The 12,316-nt window shown below is 48.4% G+C and overlaps 1 protein-coding gene across 1 annotated transcript; it reads left to right on the top strand.

Moving 5' to 3' along the window:
- The first annotated feature begins 1,259 nt into the window (after positions 1 to 1,259).
- On the top strand, positions 1,260 to 4,541 carry SIX1 (SIX homeobox 1). Its single transcript, XM_037501977.1, has 2 exons — positions 1,260 to 2,093; positions 4,017 to 4,541. Exons 1-2 carry the CDS (start codon positions 1,534 to 1,536, stop codon positions 4,309 to 4,311), a joined length of 855 nt encoding a protein of 284 aa, XP_037357874.1. The 5' UTR covers positions 1,260 to 1,533; the 3' UTR covers positions 4,312 to 4,541.
- Positions 4,542 to 12,316: the final 7,775 nt, after the last annotated feature.

Genomic DNA, 12,316 nt, shown 5'->3' with positions numbered 1-12,316 from the left:
CTAAGCATTCTCCAAACACACACAAAACAGCAGATGATGGGACTGAAATTGCAGATCTCTCATTCCCTGACAGGAAAAAAAAAAAAAAAAAAGCCAGCACTGCAACACACACACACACACACACACACACACCACACCTCTTTATTTAATCTTCTTTGGAGCCACTGTTGCCCTCACTTTGAAGGCAATGTCCCTCTTAGATCAGGGCAAGGATTATGTTACAACAGAACTGCTATTGGAGCCGGACACAGTTTTATTTAATTTACACCCTATCCAGAGTATTTCATACGAGGGTCCCCAAACAGTTTTGCTAATAGCCAACCAAGTACAACTTCTTGGCATTCCTCTGTGGCAAAGGTGGTCTTGGAAAACGCAACTGTGCAGATAGGGAAACTGAGTCCAGAAGCCGACTTTAATCATAGAACATTAACATACCAAATCACAAATGAGTCCTCCTAATCTCTAACTGCTCAACATCTATGCTGTAAAGTCTCTCCACTTGGCCCCATCAGTAGCAGCCCTTTGAGAAAGGGGGAAGCGCTCTCCCTCCGGGAGTACTTCTGTCCTTTCGAAGTTGGTGGGGCCTGGGTGGCGGGTGTGGGGTGGGAAGAGGGGAGTAGGAGTGAGCGTGGTGGAGAGGAGGGAGGGATGCAGCGGAGGTTAGGTTTGGCTCCTGGAGCTGAAACCAGTCGGGAGAGAAGTTACTCTTCACGCGGTTGCAGCCCAGAGCCCAAGACTGCTCTTGTATTATTTATCGCGTTCCATAAGCTATTCATCAATGCATTATTTATTCATTCCAACATTAAGGTAATTAAATATGAGCTCACCGGGAAAGGACAAGTCTGCAAGGGACCGGAGTAAGGAGAGGAGGGGAATCAGAAGGTCTGGAGTCATTGATTTGTGCAGAGATGTGCGCTGTTGCCCTTAGGTAGCCCTGGAGAAGGGGCTCACATTGCAGTGTCCTAGCGCGCTCACTCACACCCACTCCTCCGCCCCCGAACAGCTCGATTCTCCCCCGACACCCCCCCCGTGACTTCCCACCTACTGGGGGGTTCTCCTCCTCCCACCACTACCTACCCCCCGCCCGGCTCCGCAGCCTCGCCCTCCCCGCGCCGGGTGGCGTGGCCTCTCCGCCCGGCCGGCGGCGCGCAGGCTGGCCAGCCCCGGATAGGCGCCGCTTGCAGCCAATCAGCGCGCCGGGGACGCTGCGCGCTTTAAGGTCGCTGCGGGGAGAACAGAAACCAAGTTCCCCGGCAACAAGCAGCATCCACCCGGCTAGAGGCTGGAGCCAACGAGGCCCAAAAGGCGGCGGAGTGAGTCGGTCGGTCGGTGTCTAGCGCGCACTCCACTCCACCTCCTGCTCCTCTCCCGCGGCTGTCCACCCCCAAGTTTCGACTTGCTCTTTCGCCTACGCAAAGCCTAGGGAGGGGGATAGGAGCAGCCGCGCCCCCTCCCTGAGGCCGCCGCCCCCAGCATTTCGGCTCCGTTCGCGGCAGCGTGCGCCCGGGCAGTGCGCCCCGGCAGGCCCCAGCCATGTCGATGCTGCCTTCGTTCGGCTTTACGCAGGAGCAAGTGGCGTGCGTCTGCGAGGTTCTGCAGCAAGGCGGGAACCTGGAGCGCCTGGGCAGGTTCCTGTGGTCGCTGCCCGCCTGCGACCACCTGCACAAGAACGAAAGCGTGCTCAAGGCCAAGGCCGTGGTCGCCTTCCACCGCGGCAACTTCCGCGAGCTCTACAAGATCCTGGAAAGTCACCAGTTCTCGCCACACAACCACCCTAAGTTGCAGCAACTGTGGCTGAAGGCTCACTACGTGGAGGCCGAGAAGCTGCGCGGCCGGCCCCTGGGCGCGGTGGGCAAATATCGGGTGCGCCGAAAATTCCCGCTGCCGCGCACCATCTGGGACGGCGAGGAGACCAGCTACTGCTTCAAGGAGAAGTCGCGGGGCGTGCTGCGCGAGTGGTACGCGCACAATCCCTATCCATCGCCTCGAGAAAAGCGGGAGCTGGCCGAGGCCACCGGCCTCACGACCACCCAGGTCAGCAACTGGTTTAAGAACCGGAGGCAAAGAGACCGGGCCGCGGAGGCCAAGGAAAGGTACGCGGCGCGCTTCCCGCTGCTCGGGCGACCCCGGGAAGCCCTCTCTCCCCCTCCGCCCGGTCCCGCTCCCGCAGGCACCCCCGCTGCATCCTCCCGGCCGCCTGGAGCCGTTCCGCGGGGCGGCGCCCGGGCCTCCGCGGCCCTGCAGCGAAAGTTCATGAACTCTGAGATCGCTTGCTAGGATGGGGGACTTGTGTGATTTGAGCGCCGGCGCGTGGGTTTCTTGGGGTGTGCGTGTAGGGAAATATTGGCTCTAGGTTTGTCTTCCTGTCTCCCTGCCTGGTTGGTGCGAGTATGGGGTAGAGGGTGATTTTTCTAGATGAACTGGAGAGGAAGAGTTGGTTGCTATTGCGAGGAAAGGGGTTCGGTAGGGCTGAGGGTCTCGAACCTCTTTCCTCTTGCTTCCCCGAGGGGTGGGGCTGGCCTGAGACATCTCCTCTGTCCCCACCTCGCATCTGTTTTTCACTCCCTCACGGCCAGTAGGCTTTGGAGTGAGAGGGCACTGCTTCATTCTGCGCTGGCTGTACAAAGGGAGGACTCTTTCAAAAGAAATTCATACACAAAAAGGGAGCTTTGGGAGAGTTCGCGCTGCCTTTGCTCCGGCGCCCCAGGCCCAGAAAGGATTGCCTTTTTTTGCCGAGCTTCGCGCGTGGTCCCGCTTCGCGGCGAGTCTGGAGGGCTGTCCGCACCGCCGACCGCGGGCGCGCTGAGGGTCTCCAGGAGCGCGCTCGCAGCTCCCCGGAGCGCAGAAGGCAATTAAAAAAAAAATACAAAAAAAAAAAAAAAAAAACCCAACCCAAAAAAAGCCCTGTCTTTGCCTCCAACCACGAGCCAACATCCCGAGCCACCTGGCCGGGCTCCATCCTTCCCCTGCAGAATTCCCGACCGTGACAGGGAAGAGCTTTGGGGAGGCGGCCGCCGCGCGTATTGCTCTCCGGGAGGCAGAGGACTTTGGGGAAGACTGTCTCGGGCTTTCTTTGTTGGCCTCGGAGCCTGGGGCCCGAAGATGTCGCCTCTGCGGTCCCCTCTGGGTGGAAAAGCACAGAGCTTGGGTAAATGCAGTTGAAGTGGGCTTTCTGAGAGGGACTTCGCGGGCAGGGGAGAGAAACCTGGAGAGAGATCGGCGGCAGGGATGGAGGGGAACTGTGCTCTGGGGGCGGGAGAGGCGAGGGCTTCCTCAGAAACCCTGAGGTTTGCTACTACCGAGTGTGGCGCCCGCGAAGGGGGACGGGGACTATGGGGTTCCAGGGAGACTTCAGTTACAAAACGGCCGTGCTGCAGCCAGGCCCGAGGGCCCACTCCCTGTTGAAATCGGAGAGACTGGCTGCGCTCCCTGTGTTTACCCAGGTCACTGGGCCGCTTTGGCCGCCACTTCCCATGACCTGTCCTGTGTCTCTGAAACCGCAGCCTCCGGCCAGGGGGGCAGGGGAGCTCGACATTTAATTGTTTCCTCAGATGGGAACAGGGCAATTGACTTGATTCACCCCAAACATCTGTGCGTTGGGTAACTGTCCCCTGATCGTTTTCTTCATCACCAACAACCATTTGCTGGAAGAGTTTCACACTTAGTTACTGCTGAATGCGGTGCTAGTTGAGAGATATTTAAAAAGAGCTGAACAAATTTTAAAAGATTTTGTGTGTTTCAAGTAAGTCCTTGTGGTTTAACTTTCTAAAATACGCCAGTAAAGGACCTGGCTCCTCAAGAGCTGTCTCCTGGCTCCTCTTTCTCCAGTCTCCTCTGCTTCCTCACTTACCCTAGGACCCTTGGGGTGGGTGGGAGGGCAGGGAGCCTCCATTTGGGTCAATGACTGATTGCACAATGGCCCTTTCCTCCGTCCAGCTTCCCTCCCTCCATCTCACACTTTTTTAACCTACTTTTTTTTTTTTTTTAACCATATGGTGTTGTCCTCTATTTCTTAGGGAGAACACCGAAAACAATAACTCCTCCTCCAACAAGCAGAATCAACTCTCTCCTCTGGAAGGAGGCAAGCCGCTCATGTCCAGCTCAGAAGAAGAATTTTCACCTCCCCAAAGTCCAGACCAGAACTCGGTCCTTCTGCTGCAGGGCAATATGGGCCACGCCAGGAGCTCAAACTATTCTCTCCCGGGCTTAACGGCCTCGCAGCCCAACCACGGCCTGCAAGCCCACCAGCATCAGCTCCAGGACTCCCTGCTCGGCCCCCTCACCTCCAGTTTGGTGGACTTGGGGTCCTAAGTGGGGAGGGACTGGGGCCTGGAATCGAAGCGGTGACTAGGGACACTTGTAAATAGAATTCAGGAACATTTTTTGCAGCTTGTTTCTGGGGTTCTTTGTGCATAAAGGAATGGTGGACTTTCACAAATATCTTTTTAAAACTCAAAACCAACAGTGATCTCAAGCTTAGTTGCATTCTTCTCTCAGACTCTTTCTACTTTTGCATTTCCCCTCCCAGTACAAAGATCAGGAGAAAAAAAACCCAAACAAACAAAGGCACCCAGCCCCCAAGTCTTGGTTTTGGACAACCCTTGTGTCTACTTCAGTAGCCTGTCTTTCTTTTCAATGAATGGGAATTACAAATCAACTGAATTTTAATTATTTCCTTTTAGTTTATATATGGAAAAATGTTTGGGAAGAGGAAAAGGAAATGAAAGAAAGAGGAAAGAGAAAGAAGTCAAAATAGTAAAATAGTGAAATTAAGAGCCTCCTGTCTGGGAGGAGCTGGTTGCATTCTTAAGGTGAATAGGAAAAATATGATCTCATAGCCTTTTTTGATGAGGAAAATTAAGTTTACATTTTTCATACTTAGTGTTAAGCAATTTTACGTAGATTAAAATGAAAGATCAGTATTAGGGGGGAAAACAAGTGCCTAAACGTCTTAATGCTCTCTATGTGAGACAGTTAGAAATAGAAGTGACCATTAGTAACACAACTATTTTTGTCAAATTTAGTGGTTTTTTTTTTTTTTTTTTTGGTTGTTGTTTGTTTTCTTGGGTTTTTTGATGGCAAACTTAAAAAATGTACCAATGTGAAAAAACACTTTCCTGAATGCCATGACTTCTCATGCCCCGGAAGCTTTCATATCTGTAGCCTGCTCCTGTGAAGGGTTTCTCCTGTTCCTAGTTTCTAGCTTGCAAAAATATGTGACAAATCTGGCAACCTGGTATTTGTTACTAAAACAGCATGTGTTTTCAGGTTTCTTTTCTATTGTACCTAAACCAGTCTAAATTAAAACTTAGTAGAACACCGGGAGTATGCTTCTGTTTCTGAAAGGTGAGTTGTTGTATTGTTGTCATTGTCCCCCTCCCCCTTTTAACAAATAGTTTTCTTTTTTCTTAATGATGGTTATGAAATGCAGGGTACTTTAAAGGCCATCACTTGAGCCCAGAGTGGTGACTGACTTAACGATGTGACAAAAAAGGAGTGAATTTAGCTTTGGGGTATTTATTTTTATTATTTAGATATGCAGTTTTGTTTACCACTAGCTCTTCTCCACAGCATTTATATATGTTAACTCAGCTCTTTTGTATTAACAAGTTTATGACAAGACTGTGAAAGAAAAATAATTTATCTGCTTGGGGGGGAAAAGGGAATTAGAACAAGGATAGCAACATTGTGAATTAATCTGTACAAATAGAAAGCAGACCAGCAAGATAGGAACTATGCAGTTCTGCCGAGTAGTGTCCAGAAAAATCCTAGTAATGATGTAGGCTCCATATTATTTTTGCCTGGGGCAAAAATGATGTATCTTTGTGTTTAGCTTTTACAATTAGTGAAACAAATGGCATCATTTATTAAAATTCTCAGGATAACAGGATTGGCTTGCTTGTGCTTTGTAAAATATTGTTCCCCAGAGAGAGTCTATTTATTTTCAGTCATGACAGTTTCATAATTTCGATTTTCCTCCATCTGTAAGTGTCACTATCAATATATTCATTTCTTTCTTACCTTTCCTTGATCTAGGGGAATGAGGTGTGGAGTGTGTGTGTGTGTGTGTGTGTGTGTGTGTGTGTGTGTGGAGGGGATTAAGACCTTATTTTGAGGTTTTCTTAAAATGTCAAATGCATTTGACTGAGTTCAAGGGAGAAAGGGTCACTGTACTTAACTGTAGTCACTTTTACTTATAAAGTAATTTTTCCGCTCAGTGATGGACAGATGTGCACACAGCCGCTTGGAGACCATCATTTGGGTTGGGAGCTCAGGGTCCCAATCTCCCTTGTTAGTGTTTTGGATCATTAAGTTGGTGTTTATTTAAGTCACTAGGGTGTTTATTCTCCACGTCTTGGGCCACGGAGAAATGCCACCCTCTGCAGGAGGGGCTCTCACAGGGGATCTCCGCACATTCTTCACATTCACTCCCCAAAACAAACACCCTGCACAAAGATAGCTTTCAATGACCCTGACAGGCTTCAAAGGACACCGCGGAAATCTCCCTGGAAAATAAGGAAGGGCCAATTACTTTAATTTCTTACATGCCCTCCCTTCCTACTCCGATGCCTACCCCCTGCTCTTCCAGCTCTGCTTAGTATAATTTTAGACTCATGGAAGTTCTGTCTCCCTGGGTGCCCCGGCCCACTTCCTGCTCCCTTGGTTGGTGAATCTTGGAAGTATCTACAGATCTGGCGCTGAGCGGAGCGGGGGCAGGTCCTGTAAAAAGCCCTTGTGATTACTGCTTGTAAACTCGTTAAAAGGACAATTTTCTGTCACAGTCATAAACTCTTTGTAAAACCCCTGGCACTCGATCCAGAGCGCGCATATTCCAGATGTGTTTAATAAGAAATTGCACAATATGCCCCCCTCCACCATGCTCGGCTCAGTCCGGCTAAACCAAGGACAAGCAGGAGGAGGTGAGAAAGCTGGATATTACTTTGAATTTTCTTGGCAATCATTTTAGTGCAATCATTAGGGAGAACTAACCATATTTTTTTTTCCTCGAGGAAATCTTCGAGGACCAGCTGTTAAGGGACCTCCAATTTACCTTCTCTGCGTCGCAGTTTAACGGAATCAAAAGCCACTTCGCGTTTCTTCTCTACAGATTTCATAACGATAGCCAAAACTAATGAACAATGGCTTACAACTTAAGTGCTTTTTAGGATGAATTCCTTCAGCACTTTGCCAAGTTAGATGAAAAAAAAAATACAAGGGAGAATTTTTTTTGACGTTTTAAATCTGATCACACGATTGTTCGGGTCCCGCTGCCTGCTGGACTTGACCTCTTGGTTGAGGACGAAGCTTCCTAAATCCCTGGAGGCCAAGGGGCTTGGCCAGCGGTTCCCGAGTTTTTGGCTTAGCGTGTAGGGACTCAAGAACCTCCCCCAAGCACCAAGAGCTGCAGGCAGGGAAAAAGGCGCCGTTGAGGCTGGACGCCGCTGGTCTTGAACCTATTTTCCTGGCAAGGACAGCTAGGTCTTGACCCCAGCTGGAGTGGAAGCTTCCAGGAAGAGGCAGTGGCCTTGGTGTTTTTGGGTGAACTCTGGGTTTGCTGGGCAACGACCCTTGCCACGCCGCTCTCCCCCGCACCCTGAGGACCAGCCAGGCACCTGGCCCTGAACCCAAGCGGAGCCGTCCTCTCTGCGCCACTGCAGCTCCCGCAGCCCGAAGGGGCTTCCCTCCACCGCCGCCCCCGCGCGGAAGTCTTTGGCAGAAGCTGCAGGCAGAACTCCAGGTTGGGGATCCAGAGGCTTTTGTTCCGCCCGTTTCCGGCTGCAGAAAACTAGGGAGCTTCTCCTACCACCCGCAGACTCCGGAGGCGGGTCTCGCCACTTTGCGCTCCCGGGCGCGGGCAGTCGCGGCGCCGCGGGTCTCTGCTCCCTGGCCCCGCGGGGCGGCTGCCAGGCTGGCCTCCCCGCACCAGGCAGGAGGCCGCGACCAGAGCTTCGCGGGACAATGCAACTACCCTGGCCTCGGCACTCCGGAGACACCTCCTCCGCCTAAGTGGGGGTTCCCTCTTTGCATCAAGCACCTGAGATCCGCGCGAGGAACGTGAGCGGCGTGGGATGCGCGGCGGCGGGTTTGGAGCAGGCGGGATACAGGCGTGCGGGATGCGCGCTGCTCCCCAGCCCCGCAGGCGGGAGCCCTCTCTGGCTCGCAGACCCGGTGTTTAGGGCCCAGAGCAGCTGCATCAGGTCCTAGCCTGGGTGGGAGGCGGCCTGGGCCCTGCCACCCATTCCCTGCTGCCCTTCCTGGCGGGTCTCCCGCTTGCGTTCGACAGAGGGGTGCCAGGCAGAAAAGGTGCCCCTTCCCGGGTTGGCTGCTAGAACTTCAAGGACAGAGGATGAGGCCCCAGTGTCTGGAGTGGGTAGGATGGGGCGCCAGCTCTTCTTTGGCTGGGCCCGGTGGGGCGTTCTCCCTTTCTTGCGCAACCAGGGTCTCAGTACCCGCCTCTCCTCTGCACTCCGCCAGGCGCCACAGCCGGGAGGCACCGGTCCAGGCCCGCAGAGAGCTTCTGGACAGGGCGGGGGCGGAGGACACATCCTGCCCTTTTTTGGTAGTTGAGTGGCTTTGGCAGGAACAGGTGGGTCAGGATTTAGGAAGTAGAGTTACTGGTGGTCCACGTTATTTCTTTTTCTTCTTGAGTTTTCCCCAGGAATAGGAGACTAAAACCTCTCCAGAACACGCTCTCCAGCCGGCCAAAGCCAGCGGAACCGTGCCCACGTCTGCCCACTTCGCACCTGAGGGGCAATTCATGCTGAGGGTACCCGAGGGCTCAGGCCCTTGGCCTGCAAGCTCGCTCGGCTGTGTTAGGCGTGGGGGTGGGGTAGGGGTGGGGGGACCTCTCAGCATTGCCAGCTCGGGTTTCCTCCCCCTAGTCTGATTGAATCCAGTAGTTCCACCTGGAAGAGTCTCTCAAGCGATGAGTGAAACATGAAGGAATGAAAAGAATCAAAATCTTGGGCGAATTGTTGGCTTATCGTCTATGCAGAAAAAGAGCTGGTCTGGAAAGGCCGCGTTTTCTCTAGTTTTAAAAACCAAGTGTGCACATATAGCTTCGCTCCAGCTGATGAAATTGGAAACTTGTTCTCCCACTGAGGACGACAATCAGTGTTTTAGACGCTGTGGTCCTTTCAGACAGCGAGGAACAACACTGCAGTAGCATTTAAAAACAAAGAGAAAGAGACTGCTTGAGGCGCGTGGCCGCCAGCCTCTTCCCCAATTTGGGTTTCAGCTTCTCTCCTTTTAACTTGTTAACGGACAGCCTAGACTCCAGTTCCCCAAAGGTAGAACAAAACCACCTGGAGGTTTGCTCCCCCTACTACTTTGCTACCGTGAGTCTCCCTCCCCCTCTCCTTTTGGGAAAGTGCTCACTATTGTTTTCTTTTGTAATGGCTTAAAACAGTCCTAAAATCACATTATTTTCTGTGATCAAACAGGAAAATGCAGAAAGAAAACCAAAAACTTAAAGCCCAAACACTAACAATCTTATCTTTGAAAGAGAAAAATGTCACTTCAGATTTCACAGACTTAAATGTACCTGAAGTTGCTACTCAATTGTAATTAATACACCACGAGGTGCTATTGGCTGCTCTCCCTTCATCACTGTCATTAGGGGTTGTCATTAAAAAATAGATAAGTAGAAAGATAGATTCTGGTTCTTTAACTTACCATAATAAGCAGGCATGGAAATGTACACCAGCTCCCTCCATCTGGTCGTCTGAACTTTCCACTCTCCCTAACTTAGAAGATAAATCTTTTATGGGACTAAACAGAATCATTCTAAACAGAATCTAAACAGAGCTAAACAGAAACATTCATGGATTAATACAAGGCAAATTTATTTTAATTTGCTATATAATTTATTTTAATTTGGGATTTAAAATTGATTTTTAGCTTTAAAAATGCCATGACTTATTTATAATAGATACATGAATTGTTAAAGGCGTAGTGGTGGTTCAAGACCTGAGTTGACGTACTTCAGGGATTTTAAAAGAAAAGACAGTTCTATACTACATATTTTTACTGACATAAGCCATTGAGTTATCTTAAGATTCTTAAGGGACATTGAAATGTTCTTTAACATTTCATTTAGCTCATGAGTCAGCATCCCTGATTTAAAAAAAATCTGCAGGAGGAGAAAGCAAATGGTACAAAAATGAATAATGATGCAATATACATAGAAATAAAAATAAAAATAAAAAATCTGCAGGTTCCAGCCAGCAAAACTTTAAAGCCAAATTTCTAAGTGTTATTTACTTAATTTCTTAAGTATTTTTACAAACTCCACTTTTTTCCTTTCCCCCCTCTTAAGGCATGATTGTAGCAGCTTTGCAACACTTCAGTTCTAATTCGAGTTGCCAATTATCCAAATGATCTAAATACCAGGAAAAGGCAATGGGATTGTGAAAAAAATAACAATCTGACCAACCCACACAACTGCCACATCTTTATTTGACCCTTGCACAGATATCATATTTAAATTTTAAGTACCTGTATGCAGTAACGTTCCATTTAATTTTGCAGTGTGTGTGTCTTGTGTGGTTGTTGGAACAGAAATCTACAGAGCTTGTCCAGAAAATGCACTTTTCAAGGGTGAGGTGGCATAATCTACAATACCTTGCAAAAGGCAATTTTACCTCTAAGTCAAGAAGGTAGTTAAAAGAAAGAAGCATTAGCTCTATATTTATTTAGAATGCCAGGAATGAAAGTAGGTAACAAGCTTAAAAATAAATAAGTAGATAGGTCAATATGTCTTAGTATCTATGAAGTGAAAAGAACATTTAAACAATTGAAGCCTTGTCTGTCTTCAGAGATGTGTGGTGGATATTTTCTATGCGTTGCTGATGCTATATAAACATAACATGCTTCCTCTGAAAGTCAAGTCCTTGATTTTAATTGAAGAATAATATTGCTCAGGGCTCTACCTCTTAGTACAAATAGCTAATCTAAGAAAATCAGTTCTGGGAATCTGGAACCAATGGCTGTTTTAAAAATAAACAGACAAAATCTTCATTAAAAAAAGCCAGAAGGATTATTTTTACATACAGTCTATCTCCTCATTTCTTACAAAAAACCTTTTATGAAAAACTAAAAGGTTGAATGACAATATAGCCCCCTTTCTAAATTTCTGTTAAAAAAATAAGTTTGATTTAAGACTCCGGAGATGTTCTGGTTAACTTATTCAATATTAATATGTCATAGAAGCAAATCTGTATGCATTTCCTTTTTCCTTCTAATTATTTTATTTTATTTACTAGGGAGGGAAGAGATATTGGAAAAAGAAACAGAATAAAATAAACAATAAAGATACAATTTAAAACTTGTATTCTTATATTTAATAAGTAGCAGGTAAACTGTAGCCACACAAAGAAAACCAGTATACTAATCTTTCTGCTTTAGTTCAACTAAAGCAAGAATTACATTTTTAAAAATTATTTTTGGGTAAAGTCAGGAATGAACTGAATGAGAAATTTTGATATCATTTGACTTTCTAATACAGAACCCATTATGGATGCTTAAAATAGGTGACTGAGGTTAGTTGGGGTGAGGGGAAGAAACACCCATTTACAGAAATTTCTTGGAAACTCATGTAGAGATTTTCCTTTGATTAAGATCAAGTCCAACTGCATTCACATCTAGGCAGGAAGAGGCTGGAATATACCTAAATTCAGAGACCACACCTGGAGCTCCTTTCAGTAGGTAGAACCAAGGTGCCCTGAAGATGCCCAATTCATCCTTGGTTCACCTATGTTCCAAGTCCCACAAAGATGGGAACCTTACAAAGTAAGAAATTCCGTGGAGTGGGATGTAACGATGTTCACTCCAGATCTCATTTGTCATAACTCTGTGTGTGTTGGTTTTTGTGTGTGTGTGTTTTGGGTTTCCTGAAAATGTATTTTTAGTTCCCCAGGGGTATGAGAAAGAGTTAATTTGTTTTGTGACAGGTTTCACACTGTGGGCAGGTCTGCCAAAAAGAAGAGGAAACAGAGAACAGCTCTATGATTAATTCTACCTGTTTTTCCCATGAGCGATCACCTGCTCCAGGGGTCATGAATAGCAGGTAGCTCTGCCTCTCCTGGGCTCTGAGAGCTTCGTTTGTTTGGTGACAGCTGAGTGACAAGGCCTGAAACCCGAGCCCATCGCCCGGCCTGATGGGGGGATAAAAACCCTGGATGTTCCCTCAAACATTTCAGGAAATGAAAGTTGTAACGCGATCCCTCCTGCGCCCACATCTCCCCCACCAAACACAAAAGCTCAAAGGAGCCTTCTCGGATTGAATTCGGCCTGGAGTTGATGGAGGGAAAGCGGA

Source organism: Talpa occidentalis, unplaced genomic scaffold (genome assembly GCF_014898055.3).
Source record: "Talpa occidentalis isolate TD23 unplaced genomic scaffold, MPIMG_talOcc4v2.1 talOcc4.11, whole genome shotgun sequence".
Classification (NCBI taxonomy): Eukaryota; Metazoa; Chordata; class Mammalia; order Eulipotyphla; family Talpidae; genus Talpa; species Talpa occidentalis.
This window is presented reverse-complemented; position numbering and strand designations above follow the sequence as displayed.

Excerpts from the sequence above, each read along its gene's own strand:
- SIX1 (XM_037501977.1), top strand. The coding sequence starts at position 1,534 with ATGTCGATGCTGCCTTCGTTCGGCTTTACGCAGGAGCAAGTGGCGTGC. Across the intron at positions 2,094-4,016 it reads GCCGCGGAGGCCAAGGAAAG|GGAGAACACCGAAAACAATA; the intron begins GTACGCGGCGCG and ends TCTATTTCTTAG.